A 21,077-nucleotide genomic window follows, 5' to 3' on the forward strand; every position below is an offset into this window, starting at 1 on the left:
CGTACAACGATTTAGGTATATAAGTAGGCCTAAGGTAAGTATTTGGGGGTTGGCTATTATTTTTTTTTATATTTAATTTATTGTATTCCGTAGATCTTACATTAGCATTGAAGCTTTAAGATGTAGAACAAGTCAAAAAAATTTCACAACATTACAATTATTTGGCGAGATGTAGTGAGATGAGGCCGAGGATTCATAGATTATCCGCATTTGCCTTACGGTTGGGGAAAACCTCGGAAAAACCCAATCAGGTAATCAGACCAAACGGGGATGAAGTAAGGTCAGGCCAAGGACTTGCCATAGACCACCCGGCATCCGTCTGACTGGGCAAAACCTCGGAAGAAAACAACCAATCAGCAAGCTAGAAGGGCATGCAGCTCTCCCAGCGATCACATCCAATTTCCACTACTCCATACTATAAATTCTATGCATTTTCAAGGTATTTCAACAATTTATTTTAGAGCCAAGTGCATAAGTTACCTTCACTGTAAATTCCAGCTTATTTCATGACTAATGTAGCCTATTTTTGCATGTGCAGTATTTTTAGACAGTCCAGAATTTTAGAAGTGTATTGATTGCCTTCCTGATATGAATGAAGAGAAAATAGCACTAACAGAATAGAGTGACAAGCACAATAAGCCTCAGGCTGCAGTGCAAGCCTTTGGATTCCTTCTCCGTAAAGGAGAAAAAAAAACGTGCATATAGTTTTAGTGCTTATTTCTAATCTCGACTATATCATAGTCTTTCAGTGTTTTCACTCGTTTAGTGCACTTTTCCTTCAAATTATAAAGTTTAGCTTATTTTTTTCGTCTGGAGTTGGCAATACTGATTATTGTTTTGATATACTTACGAATTCATGTATTATCGTTATTGTCGGTGATTGTATATTGTAGGCTGTAATATTGTGTCTGCTTAAACGTAGACAGGAAATAGAAAACTGGCTGTCAAAGTTAATAATGGACACGTTTCGAGGTGTTCTTCGAGTGGTATAAATTGATTTATTGTTCCCCTCTTTTAACCTCAATTTTTGAAATGCATACCGGTACATATTATTTAGTGTTACCGTTCCTTTTATGGGGTATACCGCAAGCTATCAGTAAGATTTCCACAGTGGAACCATCGGAATGTTTAGTATGGGGACCTGGACTATTTCCAGACCGAATTGTAATGCCAGCCCGGTACTTCTTTATCAGAGCTGTAGATAAAAATAAACGAAAGTAAGTAGCCTATTGACTGCTCCAATATTTCATATAAATTTGGGAAAATTTTCCTATTGCAGTGATTTTCCTGCACGCAAATATTCATGCAGAATGAGTGTTGCTGAAATGTAAGCATGAGAGCATACAAGTTCGTACACAATGCGAAAGCATACTCGTACAATGAAAATATTGCTAGGGGCTAACCTGCTTTTAGCTAATCTACCCCAGTCTAACTCAGCATAACCTACGAGAGTAGTTTTGGTGAAACTATAGTAGCGAGTTGTTTTTGTTGATTTTGGAAGTAAAAATCCGCCATTACACGTACTGACACAATCAAAAACAAAAAAAATCACCAGCCTTTGCCCAGTGTATATGCAAGGTATAATAAAAGCCTAACCTAACACAGATTCGTATATACAAGACATAGCGTGAGTGTATGTACACTAGCGTGAAACTTTCGTAGCGCCACCAAAGTTATGTTGATATGACTGAGGAGAGAGCTCTAAACAGTTGAAGGTGCATAAGCGAAGTACGAGGAAGCACCTCAGCGCTAGTTTAGTTGCTTTGTTTACAGCGAGAGTAATATACTTTGTTCTATTAATGTCAGACAGGCGACGTAAACATTTCCGGCAGAGACAGAGAAAAGGATAATTGCAATTGAACCAATGGCAGAGGTCTCATTCCACACTTATCTTGAAGTTGGTGGTCTGAAGCTTTCTACCTCCACCCAATTTCAAGACAAGCATGGAATGAAACCTCTGTCATTAGTTGAATAGCAATAGGGATATCTTGTGCTAAGTTTTACCGTTAGATGGCAGGAGCATTTCATGTGGTGACTGTAAATAGAGTATAATTATAGAATGTATGACTTGAGGCTATCCCGACGTTTGATGTAGAATAACTCTTCTCGGGTTCTCAGCCAGGTGAGTTGGAGATTTGCTTCCAAGCTCTCGACGGCTAGCTCTGCCATCTTCTTCAGGGAATGAAGTGATGTGGGACCATGTCTAGCCGGTATATAATTATGCAATAGTAGGGCTTCCCGCTGTGGGCCAATCAGGAGCTAGTTCCTAGTCCTGACCACCAGGCGCATTCTGGTTGGTGGAAGCGGTAGCCAATCAGAAGCTAGTTGCTGGTCCCGACTGTCTGCCGTGTGCTGGTGGTCTAAGCGTATTGATGGCAGGTTTCCATGCTGTACTCAGCTGTAGACCCCCGTCTCTGTTGAAATTATTGCCATCTAGCTGGATTTCGATGGCTTCCTTGATAACCAAGTCCCAGTAACCTGATGTCTTGTCCAAGATGGTGGTGGCGCCAAAATCTATCTTGTGACCAGTTAGAGCACCTAGTGCATAGAACTGGGATCCTGGATTCGATCCCCGGCATTGGAGCGAATTTTTCTCCATTAATAACTAATTCTAACCATAACAGATAATTCTGTAGGACCAAAAATTAATCTTTACGTAGTTCCCTATTTAGTTAAGAGAGAAAGAATGCACTTCATTTTCTGTAGTTATTTAACTGTGGCTTTTCTTTTAGTTGCAGCTAAACTAGCAAATATTCACTACTGATGTTTTCTAGAAATATAATATACTCGTTGGAAAAACGCAGCCTAAAGAATTATAGTTGAGGCCAACTACACATTTCAGTGAATGCTGCCATGGTGGTCTAGTGGCTAGAGTATTGGACTTATAATCCTGTGGACCCAAATTCGATCCCCGGCATATCCCCAATTTATAACTTCCATTGGGCAAGTCCATGGTCCAGGTAATGTGGGTTTTATCTAGAAGCTCCAAGTTCCCTTGTGGCATCCCAATAAATCTCAATCATTCATCGCTGTTGAAGTGTAGACCAGCCTCTTGTGGCACACCCTGGGCAACTGTCAGTAAATTGATCTGCACAACTGGCTTCATGTGGGTGAATGATGACCAGTCAAGTACCCACCATTATTAAGAAAAAAAATAGCGAATGCAGTGAACTTTAAGGAGTGTTGTGAATAACATAACATCCCCTGTATTGTTGGTGCTTATTGACATTTTATATTGCTTTCTTATAGCCAAATGCTAGCAAACTGTACAGCACAGAATAACTTTTATGAAAGTTGTAATTGAATTATAGATTAGGACCTATGTGAATAGTGTGTTAGTGCTATTCCACAATAGTAAAATATTATTAGAAATTAGGTATTCAAAAGAGGTGCATTGTCATGTTCAACTAATTTATAAAAACTGTAGCAGTTGGATTAAATTACTGTTATTAAGTTATTTTCACAGCCTGAAGGAATCTCCTGGGAATGTTTTTGAAGTGCATATCACAGGAGAATCAATATATAAAAACTGTAGAACCTGGATAAATACATTGGATAGAAACGATGGAAGTTTCATAATACGATACAAAATTTATCATACTTGTCACAATGTCAAGATACATATTACACATAATGGTCACCATGTTGGTGCTTCCCCATACATAATCGAAGGTAAGTTGTGTTAGGAGTTGTGACTTTTTTTATATCTTGATTTTTTGTGGTATTTTTACTAGGGCTGGATAAAAAGTAATGGCAACAGTTCGATATTTCTGACATGGCTTTATTCACAGGGGTACAACATTTACGTACCTTCTTTATAGTTGCCCCCCTTATTTATTACCTTTTGCGAAATGTTTGGAAGACGTCGTACACCATCAGCGCGTCCATCTTTGTTGATGTTCCGTATTGGCCGCCCTATAGCACGGATAAGTTCATCTCTGGTATTGCACCGGGTCCCTCACAGTGGTTCTTTCACTTTGGTGAAAAGATCGTAATCGCATGGACTTATATCGGGTGAATATGGTGGATGTTCCAGAATCTCCCATTGCCAGTGGCAAGAGGTCCTTGACAGCAGCAGCGGTGTGGCTTTTTGCATTATCATGAAGAATGATGGCATTCTGTATCACCAAGTGTCGTCGTTTTCTCCTGAGGGCTGGACGAAGGTGGTGCTGCAGGAACCTGCAGTAGTAGTCCGCGTTTGCTGTCTGCCTTGGAGGTACAGCATGGTGCAATATTACCCCATCAATGTCATACACCACAATGAACATCACCTTCACAGCATTTTGTATAGGGCGCACTTTCTTCGGACGAGAAGAACCTGGATGCTTCCATTCATTTGATTGATGTTTCAAGTTTGGTTGGTTCATATGAGCGAGCCCAGATTTCGTCCAAGAAAGTCTTCATCTTTCCTTTGGTACCGGTCCAACAAGGCCTGTGCAACTGCATAGCGGTACCATTGTTAAACCTCGGAAATTTCATGGGGTATCCAACGCCCTGTAATTTTGCAGTAACCCAGAATGTCTTGCAGAATGTGGAGCACAGTTTTGTGACATACTCCGACTTCCGCTACTAACTCACGCACAGTCCATCGGCGATCAGCATCCAACAGGGAAGCAAGGAGTTGAACTGTGTTGTCCTCCACGCAGGGTTGTCCTGTACAGAGGTTATCCTGAACGGCATCCCTGCCTTCCCTGAACGCTTTAACCCATCGTGCCACTGTGCGATATGGCAACACTGTATCGGCACATGCTTTACGCAGTCCCTGAAAACATTCTTGTGCACTACGACCTCGTGTCACTTCAATTTTGATCCAGGAACATTGCTCTAGTTTTGTAAACATTGTCTTAGGGCGCTCACACTATCCCTATGAAAGTCAACATTCTACACACTGCAGTAGATTGACAGAGTACTGTCGCCACTGGGTGCACTAACTCATCTAACAGTCCTTGTTCATGTCCACACAGCTGGCAGCTCTCGAATGCACCATCGTCACGTGACAGCATTGTTGCCATAACTTTTTATCCAACTTATGTAACTGCAGAGGTTATAATGGTGAAATAGGAGGAGAAGTAATGTTGCCTGGCCTTTACCTAACAGAAATAATAGAAAGCACAAAAACCTTTCTCCATTGCTGGCCACATTAATTGGATATTCCAAAGCTTACCTACTAATTTTCAGATATAAGTACAAGAGAGTCCAGGTAATATTGAAACTTGGTCTCAAATCTGATGTTGCCTTTTGTGTTAAAGCAGTGAGCCTGTAAACTGCTAACCACTTTGCTGATGGAGAGAAGTTCATACAAACCATTTAATGTTAATTTATCTTACAGTACAATCTTACAGCAACGAAGCCCTTCTTGAATACCTACATGCATTGCATCTTCTAAAGATTTTCCCAGAAACTTTGACATGATTCCTGTCTCTTGATATCAGATATTTCAGTTCAGATCAGCTTCTAATTACCGCAATAATAAGTCGAATCAGAATGATTATAAATCTGCAATTTAGTTCGCAAGTATAAGGAGTAAGAAGTGAGACTTTAAGAACTAAAGAAACTGAACCTGCATACAACAATCATACAATTAATTTCAATATCTTTTTCTTTTTACACTATTTGATGGTGATGGCTCGTAGCCCACTATGGGGTAAGAAAGAAAGCATATTACACTAATCAGATTTCAGATATAAATACAAACAATTGTTCTTCCTCTGACACACATTGTCAAGTGAGATGTACTGCCTGATAATAGATGTACATATCAGCCGGAACCTCTATCAGAGGTAACCATTATCATTATACTTAAAAACACTTTACGAGTATAAAAGTCCATGTGCGCATGCTCATAATGGTTGCAAACCATCGGAAACTGCTGCAGAAACAAACCTTATATTTTCTGGCTGTATTATTATCAGTACAAATTAGTCGTATTAATAAAAACTGAGCAGAATTGTATAATTATAATGTTTATTGTCAACATATACATAATGCATGATGTGCGTTACATTTTCAGGTCCTGTGTATCCTGACGGATGCTATTGTCCTGTAAAGTCTGTATCTGACTGGATGAAAGAGTTTGGTTGTAAAAGCTCCTATCAACAAATAAGCTCAGATTTGAAGGAATTTCCAAGTGTGAATTTCACTGAACTTCGAAAATATGCACTTGAAAAATTCGACCATCCAGGCAGCATGAGTGTCTGCAATTACGTAATAAAAAAGAACCAGGTAGGTCTATAACTTGCTATCATTAAGCCTCTTCTGTTGATACTTATAAGTTAACTTATGAAGTTACATTATAACTTGCTATCATTAAGCCTATTCTGTTGATATCTATAAGTTAACTTATGAAGTTACATTATAACTTGCTATCATTAAGCCTATTCTGTTGATACCTATAAGTTAACTTATGAAGTTACATTATAACTTGCTATCATTAAGCCTATTTTGTTGATACCTATAAGTTAACTTATGAAGTTACATTATAACTTGCTATCATTAAGCCTCTTCTGTTGATACCTATAAGTTAACTTATGAAGTTACATTATGACTTGCTATCATTAAGCCTATTCTGTTGATACCTATAAGTTAACTTATGAAGTTACATTATAACTTGCTATCATTAAGCCTATTCTGTTGATACCTATAAGTTAACTTACGAAGTTACATTATGATAGGTAAGAAAAAATATGTAATTAATTTAGTTTCCATAAATTTCATTTATGGAGTATATAATAAATAATATGTTATGGTAAAAGTATAATATCTCCAAATAGAGTGGCACAGCCAGAATTTGGTTCTCTGGGGCGGAGGGGGGGGGGGGGGAGTGAAAATTTTTTATGCATTGCATACTAATGTGCATAACGGCATTGTTACCGAGAAAACATTATATATGCTACATTTGTGGCCATGTGGACTCTGCAGCAAATGGTTTTCTTTGTGATTTAGTTATTTAATTATTTAGTCTAATGAGAAGTTGTTTAATTGAAATTGTAATGATGAGTAATAAAATGTTAAAGTTCTGTTACTATATCTACTACAGTCAGTTTTTTTAAAAAACTCATAAAGTTTTCATTCAGTGCACTTGAATGTGGGCGCCTCTTGTAGCACGAAGAATGTCCAGTCTGTACTCTATTTAACGGCATGTGGCATGGAGCACATTTACTGTGACTATATGGGGATTTTCGGAGCCCCAAATTCACATTGTGATGACTGACTTTTTCGTTTTTGAATCATTTCCATGCATAGTATTATTTGTATACAAATTTTTCCTTTAACTGTATGTGTTTAAAATGTTGGAAGTTCATGGTGGACACTCTGTGTAACAACATACCCCAGTTTATCTTATCTTATAGGTTATTGTATTGTATTATATTGTATTTATTTACATTCCATGGTATTCGTACACTGCTTCACAGCTAGGTAGAATATGGAACATGTCAAATGAAAAAAAAAAAAAATCTTAATAGTAATATAGTCTTAATTATAATCACAGTCTAGTTGAAATATATACAGAAGAGTTTTACAATACAGTCTACTAGTGTTGTACAAAGTTTTATAGTCGCGACGCTGTTATTCCCGGCATGACTCCTCCTCTTTGCTTACGTCTTAGGAAGTCAAGGCTCTATAAAATCTAGGTATGTAGTATCGTTCGCCATTTTTGTTCTTTCGTTGCCGAGCTAACAGACGAGGAAGCTATTTGCCTCACCGTTAAACATTATCATGTCATAGCTCCTATGATAATAAATCAAACGCACTGTAATTCATCAAATAATTGAGAGGCAAATAACGCCCTCGTGTGCTTTCTGCGAACACCAACAAAAGAGCCAAAATGGCGGATGATTATATTAAGTATTTATCGAGCCTTAGAAAATGCATAACGTCATCATCAGCGAATCACAACATGTACACGTTTAAATGTAGTCGACCTGCAACATGATTGGTTGCCAGAAATAAGAGCAACGCGACTGTAGTATCAATACTTAATACAACACAGAAATATTCATGAAGCGTTGTTAAATGTCATGAATTCACCTACAGAATAGAAGACCTGAGAAATTTAATTTGGCCCTAAATATTTTATAGATTACTTATGAATCAGGAAGTTCATGTACACTACATCACAGATAATATTAATCCTTAAAAGCTCATGACATTCACATGCATCATAATGTATTTATTTTGTGTGTGTGTAAGCTACTTCAGTGAATGAATTTGAATTGTTTTGAATTTCATTTGATTAGGTATATAGAAAGTGTTATGGACAGTATGTTGGATTCAAGATGTTTCTGGACGCCATTCTTTTATCACTGGCTCGGAAAGTTTTTCTCCCAGATATGGAAATTCTTTTCAACTTAGGTGATTGGCCTCTGTCGAGTATTGAACAGAAACTACGGATTCCATTATTCTCTTGGTGTGGATCAGATGATACTCTTGATATTGTTATGCCGACATATGACATTACAGAGGCCACTTTGGAATGCATGGGGAGGTAAGGTACGCCTACTCGCTTCCCATGAATGTGAATTTCGTTTTTTAATTTAATTTACTTTAATTTCTATTCAGGCTATTACCTGACGCACATACTATAACCACATGATCCTTCTTGGAGAATTTTGAACTAAATCCTCAACAGCATTTTTGAGGGAAGCATTAAGGTACAGTCACACGTCGCTACTTTTGCAGCGATGCAGTACAAAAAAACTGCGCAACTCTCGTACTGTGACGTGTGAACAACGGTGCAACCCGAAAAGTAGCGGCTACCGAACCTGCTGCCCGCTACTTTTCCATGCTGCGCGCAGCTAGAAAGTAGCGACATGTGAACACGGTTCTCAGGGTTGCAGACGCAGCATTATTGATATCGGTTTTGTTGTCGCGGTTGCGACCAGTGTTGCCACCCATATGTGCCAATGATACTTTCATTGTTTGGATGTATTTTAATGTTAAATGTGATGAAAATAAATTATTTGTAACAGTTATTAAATGCACAACACAGTCTGAGCATATTTGCTGACGATATAATTCACTTTTTTAATTTTCTGTAGCATAGTTTCAAACAGGAGGGTTGCCAACATTGATTACGTGAATATGCTGTTGGTTATCATTTAAGTATATAGGCGTTTTTAAAAGCTTTATATTAAAAATAATGCCAATTTCTGAATACTAGTTAGGATAAAAGCAAATAATAGATAAGTAAGCTTTCGCATGAGTTTATTAATAATGCGAACATAACCACAAAATGTATATTGAGAAGTCAACACGGAGAAGGAAACCTGCAGCATGACTGCGGCTGCAAAAGTAGCACCTTGTGTGTGAACAGACTCGCAACCTCCAGTTGCAACTTTTGCAGCACTCGGGTTGCGCAGCACGAAAAGTAGTGTGCAGCGCGCTACTTTTGCCTTACGTGTGAACACGACATGCAACTTTTGCAGCTGCAGTACAAAGGTTGCGCAGCAAAAGTAGCGACGTGTGACCGTACCTTTAGTCTTACATAATATATGCTAAACATCTCAAACTCATCTTCCAGTTTTGAGGTTGTTCCCTAATATTTATACTTTATTGTACTTTTACTATGATTAACCTTTTCAGATTAATTTATGGTCGACCTTTACTTGTGTAGAGAGGTGATTTAAGTTATTTTGATCAACATTCAGTATTTCAAGAGCACTGAATTTGTTGGTCAGTTTGTGATGCAGCAACATATGCAGAGAACCGTCTACTCCTAGACTTGGAATTCATTGGTTTCATCCACCTGTCAAATTCCCCCTTACTCTTAAAACTATTGCTGTAAATACTGAAGTGTTGAAGAATAATTACAAGAAATACAAGAATCTAATACGGTATAATTTATAGGAATAAATTGAATTTAAAAGGGGAAGGGCTATGACAGCCCTAGCATTGCAACCTGAAAGATCTATTGCACATCCCCGTCATAATATCCTATTAATCCAATAGTTTGATATTCTTTATGAAGTGAATCAAACTACAGATTGGGACAGTTGATAGCTCTTCAAGCTTTGGAAAATATTTTCCAAAGATGAGAGCTCTTTGATGGGCAAGTGCATTACATTCGCATAATAGATGAGCTACCAAACTCATCTCCCTGTGAATGAGCACAGACTGGGTTGATGTTATGTCCCATCCTGTACAGGTTCTTCTTAAGGGCAGAGTGTCCTGTATGGAATCCAACTGCCCAGCAGAAATGTTTCTTGCTCAATTTTAAAAGTCACTTGACCTACTTTTATTAAAATCTCGTATGAGAGCCTTTGAGTGTCTGCAGCCCTCATGTAATTTATAGGAAAGGCTTTTGTTTCATTTATAGTTACATTGTAAACTTAAACTCTCATGGTAACTAGCAAATATTTTGCTTAATATACTTTGTGATTTCGACTATTATATCACTTAGATTAGTTACAAAAATATTATTAATGTAAAAGTTAAAATTAATATTTGTTGCAGAGTCATGCTTGATATGTTATCAGTTCAAGGAAATATAGACAAGAAATGGAATGAAAAAATTGAGAAGGCACTTTGGCGAGGCAGAGATTCTAGGAGGGAAAGGTTGAAGTTAATTGACATTGCTCGTGAACATCCGGATCTCTTCAATGCATCTCTTACAAATTTCTTCTTCTTTAGAGATGAAGAGAAGTTTTATGGACCAAAAGAAAAACATATATCATTTTTTAAATTCTTTGATGTAAGTATTTATACAACTTAATAGATAACTTACGCATTTCTGGATTCACCCATATGTGCTACGTGCCCTGTCTATCTCAAACATATGGATTTAATGTTCCTAATTATGTTAGGTGAAGAATACAATGCATGCAGTTCTGCATTGTGTAACATTCTCCATCTCCTGTAACTTCATCTCTCTTAGCTCCAAATATTTTCCTAAGCACCTTATTTTCGAACACTATTAACCTCTGTTCCTCTCTCAAAGTAAGAGAACAAGTTTCACAACCATACAGAACAACCAGTAATGTAACTGTTTTATTAATTCTAACTTTCAGTTTTTTTTTTAAAACAGACTACCTTAACCGAATAATAGCAGGCATTTCCCATATTTATTCTGCGTTTAATTTCCTCTCGAGTGTCATTTATAATTGTTACTGTTGCTCCACCTCTTCAAAGAATACATTTCCAATTTTCATATTTCCATTTCGTACTATGTTCTGGTCACGAGACATAATCATATACTCTGTCTTTTCGGAATTTACTTCCAAGCCTATCTCCTTACTTGCTTCAAGTAAAATTCCCGTATTTTGCCTAATAGTTTGAGGATATTCTCCTAAACACTTTTACATCATCTGGAAAATGACTTACAACAATATTTTATACATTTAACTTTTATTCATATCCACTGTAACATTTTATCTATGTACATCAGCACACGGTTATTTATATACTAGTACCCATGCTACTCACAAGCCAAAAAAAAAAAATAAATAAAAAAAATAAAAAAAAAATAATAATAATAATAATGGAAAGTTTTTAAAATTTGCTTCCAGTTGCCGAATTTTCTAAAATTAATAGGGTATAAAACACTCTGAATCAAAATGATAGTCAAACAGATGGATTAGATGAACAAAATTAAACCTGTTTTATATTAACACACAATTAGGTCTATTAAAAGTAAAGAATATATTAAAATCTGCATGTAAACAAAACACAGCCAATTCAATCTCCAATATTTCGGTAGTATTATTTGTGGATATACACCTCATTTTTCGAAGGACACCTAGTGACTGATAATACTCATGGGTAATTCTTGGTGTTACAGCCTACCATCTTTATACAGTGACAATAGGCCTGTTTTCTTTTCACTTGAGATATAGGGCCTATATGTATATGCTGGACTGAGAAACACTGCATCTTTAGTTGTCGACCTTTGTTAAATCAATTAACAGTAATGTACTATTAACTGGGGTAACATTGGCCAAATTTTTTTACCATTCTAAAAGTAAAATTTTGCAATTGATGTGTTTGTTAATTTATTTTATACTCGACCATGCCGAAATGTAGTAATTATACACCTGGTAGTAGCCCTTTAATGCACCTCATTAAAGTACACCTATTCATTATAGTTCAGTTGTTCAGCCAATGAGAAATCACCATTGTAGCATTATAAAACCGCAAGTATCGATTATTCTCGAATGTGCAATCGAAAGACAACTAGTGAAAAGTCACGGAGGCTGGAAATCCAATACTGTCGCAGAAGGTTATGTTCTGTTACTATAATAATTAGCGTTAATTGTAAATAATATTCAAATAAATTCAATTTGTCATCTCGTTTTTCAATTCTAAATCAATTTCCAGGTTATATCAAGATTAATGTTCATGTTATTCTCTAGATTATATAAAGGTCAATAACATTCGTTCCTCGGAAAAAATAAATACTTTCGCATCTGCACACATCTTACAATTTAGAAGGTCAGTTCCGCTCTTCACTTAGATAACCATAACATGAATACTTATGAATAATTTCAAGTTAGAAATATGGTGGGGCATAAAAAGTCGTATGAAACATGCCTATAATGGTAATTAAGATGCTCGTATGAAAATTATGAAACTCACTTGCGCTCGTTTCATAAACAAACATATTCGCGTCTTAATTACTACCATTATAGGCTCGTTGCATAATGTACTATTAATTAAACGTTTTAGGAAGAGTTCTGTATGAAGTAATAATGGCTCCTAAAGCATTGCAAACATGTTGCTTTAATATTGGGCCAATGTTACCTTGACATGAGATAACTTTTCCTCAACTTTCAAACTTGCATAGTACATCATCTTTGGCCACTGTAGCATATGGAACACGTTTATAATGTTGCATTCGTCAAAATTAGAAAACTCACTTTGCTCGTTTCCGAAACATCAATTCATTCAATAAAGTATAACATTCTAAACTAGTTTCATAATATACTATTAATGATCATTACTGTCTTTTTTTACAGTTCAAATATCAAATAAATATAGATGGGACTGTAGCAGCATACAGATTTCCCTACCTGTTGGCAGGTGACTCTCTTGTTTTCAAACAAGATTCCAAATATTATGAGTTTTTCTACAAAGAGCTTCAGCCGTGGAAACATTATGTTCCCTTTAAAAGTGATTTAAGTGATTTAGTTGAGAGAATTCAGTGGGCAAAGAATAATGATGCTGAAGCTCAAACAATTTCAAAGAATGGACAGAAATTTGCCCAGGAGAATCTAATGCCTCAGGATATATTTTGCTACCATGCAGTTCTGTTTAAGGTAAGTGAGCTTTCATACTAGTTAATTTGAAATAGGGGCAAAAAGTTCTTTAAAGTGGCAATGTAGGTCTCTGTCCTCAAAACGTTTTGAGAGATAGAAGTAAACAGTAAGTTTTCTTGGCAGCATGTCTGTTAATTGTCGGAAGAAAAAAAAAGACTTGATATTAACTTCTGTTCTTTTTCTCCTGCTTTTGGTGAGATTGCAACTTGTTATGAAAAGAATGTTACTCTTTATATTTTATTTCAGAATTTCTCATGACTCCTCTTCTCATGTACGGAATCTTTAAGACACAAATACGACTGATCTTCTCGAATTATCCCTTTATTCCATAGGACGAATTTGTCAGGGCTGTCTTTTTGACTTATTCTTTGTTAGTATTTGTGACTAAAGAGAAAGGGCAGAGAATGGTCTCAGTATTAATTCTAGGTGAAGAGTATGACAAAACCTATCATGGGCAACATATACATAGATAGGAAGACACTATGGCTTAACCTACTTTTATGGACATTTACCTATGATACATCAAAGTGAGTCATTTAAAATGAAATTTGTGCCAGAGTGATATTGAAAGTGTTTGCACTATGTGTTACAAGATCGAAGTTCAAGCTTCCTAAATAGATTTGTCATAGTGCAGGGACTGTAGAAAAGTAGCAGCTTTTAGGAAATAATGTGTTAAATGAGAGCATTATATTGTATAGGTTCCTAAGTGTTATTATGGGAAAAAACATTGAGAATTCTGCTTAATAATGAAGATGCAGTAAGGTTAATATTATCTAAGACGTGTGGTTTTAGGCTACAGTATGGTATTTCTGAAACAGCTGTACATTATGCAAGAATAACTTATTTAATGGATTAGACCAGTGGTCATCAGCACAGTGCACCCTCGGGCTAGCGTCTCTTATCCACGGATAAGACATTGGACTAGCGTGCATCTGTGGCTGTTGGCAGGTATGCTTCCTCCCTCTCTCTTCTGCACGACAGTGCATATTGCGATACACTTCTTGCCCATTACCCATTTCAGCCTGTGCTGACGACCATTGGATTAGACAAAGCTGGAAGGAACTGGATAAAAAGAAGGGAAATAAATGAGAATCAGTATGAAAATATGTAATACGAGTATGTTACAATTTGTAGGTATAATAATTTTTCAAATAAATTTATTTCAGGAATGGAGTGAGCGACTGACAGAGGAGGTAGAAGTACAAGATGGTATGGAACATGTTCCACAGCCCGAACCAGACAAGCCATATAAGGAGTGTGAATGTCACAGGCTAGCTGATGAAAAAGATGGATCATCGAATACTAGGGATGAACTTTAAATGCAGTAGTCATTGCGAAACACAATATACATGAAAATATTTTTTTTTAATGACTTGGTTTTTATTTATAAATAATTTCATTTCTTGTACTTAGAATTGTACTTCGAACTTTTGAAATATTTTGTTCTCTTTATATTATTTTGTACTGATATCGTATTAATAAATACCAATAACTTTTTTTTTTACCATTCATACGTGGTACATACTTTTTGAAGGACTGTATGGTCAACTTAACTTACTGAATATGGGAAGTATAAGGTGAATATAAAGTCTTTCCGTGATTATAAACATTTGTTACTGAAAAATTATGCTAAATACAGACCCGATTTCATGCCATGTTTCTTGCCAACATCTTGCTTTTCGACCCGTAAAACCGAACATTGTATCTGCTGACTTTTCCAGAAGTGTGAAAAATGTTGCACAGATGGCTGCAGTTTTATGCGTAAAAAGTGCAAATCATGCAAGCTTTGTTGCCAGATGACTGTGTCCAAAGTGCTGCATTTGCTGCGGATATTCTGGAAGAAATTGCACGACACAATGACAATCTTAAGCAAGTTTATTTTTCTGATGAGGCAATCTTTCACACCTCTGGAAAAGTCAACAGACACAATGTTCGGATTTGGGGGTCGGAAAATTGAGATGTTAGCGAAAACCTGGCATGAAATCAGGTTTCATCTGACTTTCTTTGGTCAACAAATGGAGCACATATTGAGGTGTATCCATTAAAACTTTGAAAGTTGAGATATCATTGCTGAAAAACGCATCCATGTATGTAGCGTAATTTTCAATAATGTTTATAATCCGGCAAAGACTTCATTGCATTCATTGACTTCGAAAAAGCTATTGATAAAGTAAACTGCAACAAACTGTTAGAAATATTGACATGTGACCATATTCCACAACAAATCACTGAAAACATTTTTAACTTATACAAATAAACAGTGATTTCTATTAAAGTTGATGATAAACTATCTAATTGCTTGAAATTTCTTCTGGAGTTAGACAAGGATGCCCACTTTCACCTCTTTTATTCAACATTTTTTATGAATGGAATAATACGTGAGTTTAGACATACAAGACAAGGACTTATAGTTATCAACCGAAATTTATGTTTAGATAGGCTACACTAATCTTCACAGATGACGTGGTCTTATTAGCTAGTTCTGAAAATGACCTACAACGATCAGTATATAATCTAAAATTAATTTCTGACAAATTTTACATGGAAATCTCCACTGATAAAACTAAAGTAATGGCTTTCTGTGGCAAAGAACCAGTATCAAGTAAGATTTGTTGTTGTTGTTTTCTAATGCCAGGCATTTGACCTCTTGCACTCCAATGTTTTTCAAAGATATTATAATGACCAGCCACTGAAGCACAGATTTTGAGGTGTTCCGAATCCATTTCTTGGTTTGAGTTGCACAATGGACAGTTAGGGGACTGATATATTCCAATTCTATGCAGGTGTTTGGCCAAGATTTGTATAAATGATAACATTTTAGAAAGAGTTAATGAATTAAATTATCTTGGCTTTAAACTATCATTTTTAGGAAATTTAGATATTACTGCAAAATTTTTAATTTAATAAAGCCATGGACATCATTAACAGTGTAGCAAAACCTTCCCTAGTCCAAAAACATACCTGCTATCGTCTACACAAAACCCTAGCAAAACCGGTCCTTTGTTATGAGAGTGAAGCTTGGACTTTAGAAAAGAATGATGAAAATAGAATTACTGCTAGTGAAATGAAGTTCATGCGCCGAACAGCTGGCTATACCAAATGGGATCACAAAAGAAATGAAAACATCCTACAAGAACTCAGAATGGAATCAGTACTGCAGCATATACACAGATACCAAGGTAACTGGCACTGTCATGTTAAGCATATGACTAGAACACGGATCTCTCAAGGAGTCTTGAATTACAGACCAGCAAGAGAAAGATCACTAGGATGCCCTGTGAAGAGATGGAAGGAAAATTCTGTAGACTGGAACCGTTCTTTTTAGGACTATTTCCTGTTAGAAAGATGATGATGATGACTTTATGTTCACTCTGTATAGCTATATTTCTTTAATTGCAATTTTCTCACTTCATGATTTGCATTTTTAATAGAATAGAATAATAACTGGGTTTGCAAGTGCAAATGTCAGATCTAACAACAAGCATATCCATTGAACCATCAAATATTACTTTCAACAAACTGAAGAGAATGACCCCAAATGCGTTAAGTCCATTTTTTTATGAAAGAAGTGAGCTAGTTTTTGTATCCACTGGTCTACAGACTGAGCGATTTTTGGAGTGGCATGCACAATAACACAACCTATTTGCCAAGGATTGACGTTGTTTTGGAAGAAAACATGCTTAAAATATAATGATACAGAGCTTAAACTTAATCATATAATTATATGTAAAAATCATAAAAATGGCCAAGTGAACTGAGTGAGTTTTGAGATCGTAGTTGTATCGTATAGTGTGGTAACGGACTAAACATCGGTTCTGGACAATTGGCCACAGAAAATTGGTAACTGGGACAATTGGCCACAGAAAATTGGTAATAGGGACAATCCACCACAGATAGACAATTTGCCACAAATGGACAATTTGCCACAGATAGACAATTTGCCACACCGTCCATTATCCAAAAATGGGACCGTAACAATTTATTTAAATGTGAATTAGTGGCAAATATAACTTTCACGTTGTCCTCCGGTTCAAAATACAACAACCACCTTCCTCCTTGTACGATCTTAGTGTATCTGTTGGCTATAACGTTGAGTTCGTCTATATTTCTTATTTCAGGTGATAGGTGCAGCTTCCTGGCACGGCACACAGTTTTTTTAATAGTTGGTTTCTTCGGTAGATTCACATTGGCTTCGCTTGCAATACGCTGTAACTCATTTTGAATAATGACAGACGTTGGTTCTCGGGAAGTCCCCGCCCTTACCTTCATGTTCTCTACACATTCCTTTGCCTTAATCCTTCCCCAGTCTGCAGAATGATTCTTGTGTTCAGACGGTTCTTTGACGACACTTCTTCCATCTTCTGATAACGTGACTGTTGCATTACACCCGCCATGCATGTCACAGCGCCAAACAACTCCATTCTTATTTTCTCAAAGTCTCGTGTACATGTAACCAATATATATTAATTTGTCAGAGCCTCTTTCTGATTTTGTGAAGCGAATTTCTTCCGCCATAGTTTCTAATTAGTTTACAGCTTCTGGATTTGTCTTGTGTCATAAATTGTTGCGAATTTGAGTACTGCCTTGAATTTTAATGTGTGACTAATTGTCTTTGATACGAATTTCAATTATGTGGCGAATTGTCTTTGATACGAATTTCAATTATGTGGCGAGTTGCCTCTGTGGCCAGTTATCCCCAACCCACTAAACATACTGTAGTGTTTCTGTTCTTGGTTCGTGCATGTCATACTTTCAAACACAATAACTGATAACGCGAGGCATATGTGTTATAATATGTGGCTGGTGTAATTTTTATATTAATATACGACAGAAAATCAGTTTTTTTACATTGCATAATTGTGAATTACTAGTAAATTACGTAAAAAACGTAGCAAGTAAATTACTTTGCTCATAACAGTATGCCTCATTGCTCTTCATACTGAATCCTCTTGTTGACTCTTGTTTATATTGGAAGAAGAATATTTCTGTAAAAGACAATACAAGAAAAAAGTTAACACCTGAAGAAATAAAAGTTGAATTCATTGAATTGACTACCACGGATAATGACTGGCTTGTATAAACTTTTCAGGTAGGAATGTGAATAGATATGCAGGCAGGAAGGAAGGAAGGTATCTGCGTATATAAATAGATATATAACTTACATGGTAAGTAGATGCATTAATAAGCTGATTGATCCTGTTTTAGCCAAAGAAGGATGCATCCACTAAGTGAAATATAAAATGTTGATTTCTTTCTGTTAGAAACAAATTTAAACTCTTTAAGTTATAGATGTGCAACCAATATTATTAGCAACTTACAACGAAGTTTTCAAGCATATAGAGTGAAGTGCAGTACTATTCTGTTTTGGGTACATCAGTTCCAGGAAGCTGGTAGCACGAAAAAAAGAGCCCAGGTGAGAAAATTTGTGCCCAGAGTGATAAACTTCCTCATTTCTCAATACATCATGTACTGTATGAAACACCTGAAGTTTAGTGCATGTGAAATAGCTAAATTTCAACAGGACAATAAATGAAGCACGCTGTAACTTCGGTTGTCTTAAAGATCGCATAATAGCTGTGGGAGAAACTGCTTCTGAAATTCATAATAGACTAATAGCTTTGCACATATTTAAATATCGAATGAACACGAACGAGGCACATCTTGAAATTAATTCAAGTGAGGTAAATTTTATGAACTTGTTCTTTTATATGTTGAAGTTACATTGTTCAATGTGTACAAAAACAAACTTCAGATTGTGATGGATCCTTCTCGAACCGTATCCATGATATTCAATTTTCTTTTTCAGTTGCCTAACAGAAATATTGATAATAAATACTCGGATTTTAATGGCATATGGCCATTTAATCTTATAAAAGGGCTCCTACAAAAGACCTTTCCGGTTTCGAATACATGTAATTTACGTTCTATGAATCTGAGGTACATGAAAATAGTACCAATGGAAAGAGAAACTCAAAAAGTTTAATTCCTTACCTTAAAGATGTTCAATGTATCCCCACGTGGTAACACGGCACACATCAAGCCTATAGTCAAATTCCACGTAGGTACGCGGATTTTCCGACCCCACATTCTGAGGTTATGTCTGTTCACCTTACCAGAAAGATGAAAAGTGGCTTCATCAGAAAACACCACAGAACGAATAAATTCATCGTCGTTTTCAATTAAAGTATACATAATAATGCAGAAATTTCTTTGTAGCACTTTGTCCTCTGGGTTTAGGACTTGCAGCAACTGTAGTTTGTACAGATGAAATCGCAACTGCTTGTGAAGAATCTTGTCTTAAAATCAGTGTACCGTTTATGGATTGTAGGTCCAATGGGTAGATCTGCACCAAACTTTGTTCAGTAATGCCGTTGCTCATTAATAACCGACTGGTTAACATGAGCATCAAGCTTTTCTGTTTTCTCTAGCAGCCATTTCGCCTCAACAATGAACAAATTTGTTTATATGCTCTATTATGAGGCAGTGTTACCAACTAGGAAAACAGTGTTGCCACAACTAAACTTTTTTGAGTTTCTCCTTCCATTGGTGCTATTTTCATGCACCACAGATTCATAGAACGTAAATTACAGGTGTTCGAAACCCGAGATGCCTTTTGTAGGAGCCCTGTATTTGGCATTTCATGTAGGCTAGACAGTGATTAAAAAAGAATGGTGCAAAAATGTGCAACAGTTCCAACAATGGGAAGCAATCAACAGCTGTTAATTATGAAAGCGACTGGTCTCAAGTTTGTGTGTTTACTTTTGCTCGTTCATATAGTCATTAATAGAGGCGTAGTGTAGTGCTAGGTACGTAAGATGGCAAACAAACGTTGTGAAAGCTTATATGTTTGAATTCGCTTGTGACTGTCCAACGAAACTTTAGTGTGCGCCACATAGGAACTGCAACTCGCAACGTTGGTTTGGGCGTGCAGCAAGCAATACACCAAAGTTGGCCTGGCCTCCGCGATCGCCGGACCTAACACTGCGACTCCATGTATGACCTGAGACGAAGAATCGAAGCAACAGTGGCATAAATAACCGATGATATGGTTGCACGAGTCTGGATAGAACTGGAGTACCGATTTGACTTCTGTCTTTATCACCAACAGGGTCACATTGAACACTTGTAGTGCAGGTAAAAACATTTTGGACAGTTAATGTGTTGTTTCGAGCCAATAAAGTTGTTTTAGTTTGTTCACTTTTTAATAAATCGGTATTATTTTTGCACCATCCTTTTTGAATCACAATGTATTATGTGAACTTTATTATAAATCCTGTTCATGGTATTCGAATAAAAAAGTGACAGATTTATTAAATACCTTGGATTGCGTGAAACGTCTTTATTCATAGTTTAGGTAAGGACAGATTTCAGGGTGCTTCAATAGTCCGGCGACATATACAAACTTCGTTATTAATGCAGATAGCGAAAAATTGAAAAAGGGGAAAGTTGCCAGTAGTTTTAAATCTAACGTGCTTGAATTTTCAATGTAGAATGCACTGTTGAGATTGTGCACTAATACGAGCCTCAATGAGAACGGAAAATGCCCTGTTGCCACATAATTCGTCCTTAAAGGGGGCTTTACGTTATCGCAATCATCATAGTGTACCGGGTAAATTATGAAATGATAATTATCAGTGTTGCCAATACAAGTACAGGGAAAATCGCCAGGCAATAATGAAACTTCTCCAAATTCTTATGCTGTCAATGTAAAGAAATGTTTCATTAATCTCTGCACGTCGACAATTTTTCTCTGTTAAATAATACGTAGGCCTACCGGTATCTAAAATGGGCTAGAACTAGCGGAAAAGCCACTAATTTGGCAGCATT

General features: G+C 36.5%; 2 protein-coding genes and 1 long non-coding RNA gene across 5 annotated transcripts in view; 1 reads left to right on the forward strand and 2 right to left on the reverse strand.

Annotated features, from left to right (window-relative positions):
- The window catches only part of LOC138710993 (zinc finger and BTB domain-containing protein 11-like), a 55,831-nt gene extending 55,225 nt beyond the window's left edge, over positions 1-606 (reverse strand). Inside the window, exon 1 of one of the 2 annotated variants that reach the window (XM_069842264.1) lies at positions 481-598. The gene's annotated coding sequence lies outside the window, so the exon portion shown is untranslated. Of the gene's footprint in view, positions 1-480 lie in introns of both variants that reach the window. The other variant, XM_069842262.1, reaches the window with a different exon arrangement.
- Positions 369-14,761, forward strand: LOC138710996 (protein O-glucosyltransferase 2-like). Of its 2 annotated transcripts, none has more exons than XM_069842268.1 (7): positions 369-439; positions 3,467-3,672; positions 6,011-6,222; positions 8,238-8,485; positions 10,453-10,690; positions 12,951-13,250; positions 14,417-14,761. In XM_069842268.1, the coding sequence occupies exons 1-7, from the start codon at positions 372-374 to the stop codon at positions 14,567-14,569; spliced, it is 1,425 nt and encodes a 474-aa protein (XP_069698369.1). In that variant the 5' UTR covers positions 369-371; the 3' UTR covers positions 14,570-14,761. The 2 variants fall into 2 exon arrangements, with proteins under 2 accessions (XP_069698369.1, XP_069698368.1); XM_069842267.1 differs by lacking the exon at positions 369-439 and adding an exon at positions 618-1,217.
- Positions 14,762-14,895: 134 nt separating this feature from the next.
- Positions 14,896-20,077, reverse strand: LOC138710997 (uncharacterized). The gene is made up of 3 exons (XR_011335335.1): positions 19,242-20,077; positions 18,413-18,504; positions 14,896-18,235 (listed from the first exon to the last, which is right to left on the reverse strand). It is a non-coding gene; the product is annotated as an uncharacterized lncRNA (long non-coding RNA).
- Between the last annotated feature and the right edge of the window lie 1,000 nt (positions 20,078-21,077).

The sequence above is a fragment of the Periplaneta americana genome, chromosome 12 (assembly GCF_040183065.1).
Source record: "Periplaneta americana isolate PAMFEO1 chromosome 12, P.americana_PAMFEO1_priV1, whole genome shotgun sequence".
In the NCBI taxonomy this organism is placed as follows: domain Eukaryota; kingdom Metazoa; phylum Arthropoda; class Insecta; order Blattodea; family Blattidae; genus Periplaneta; species Periplaneta americana.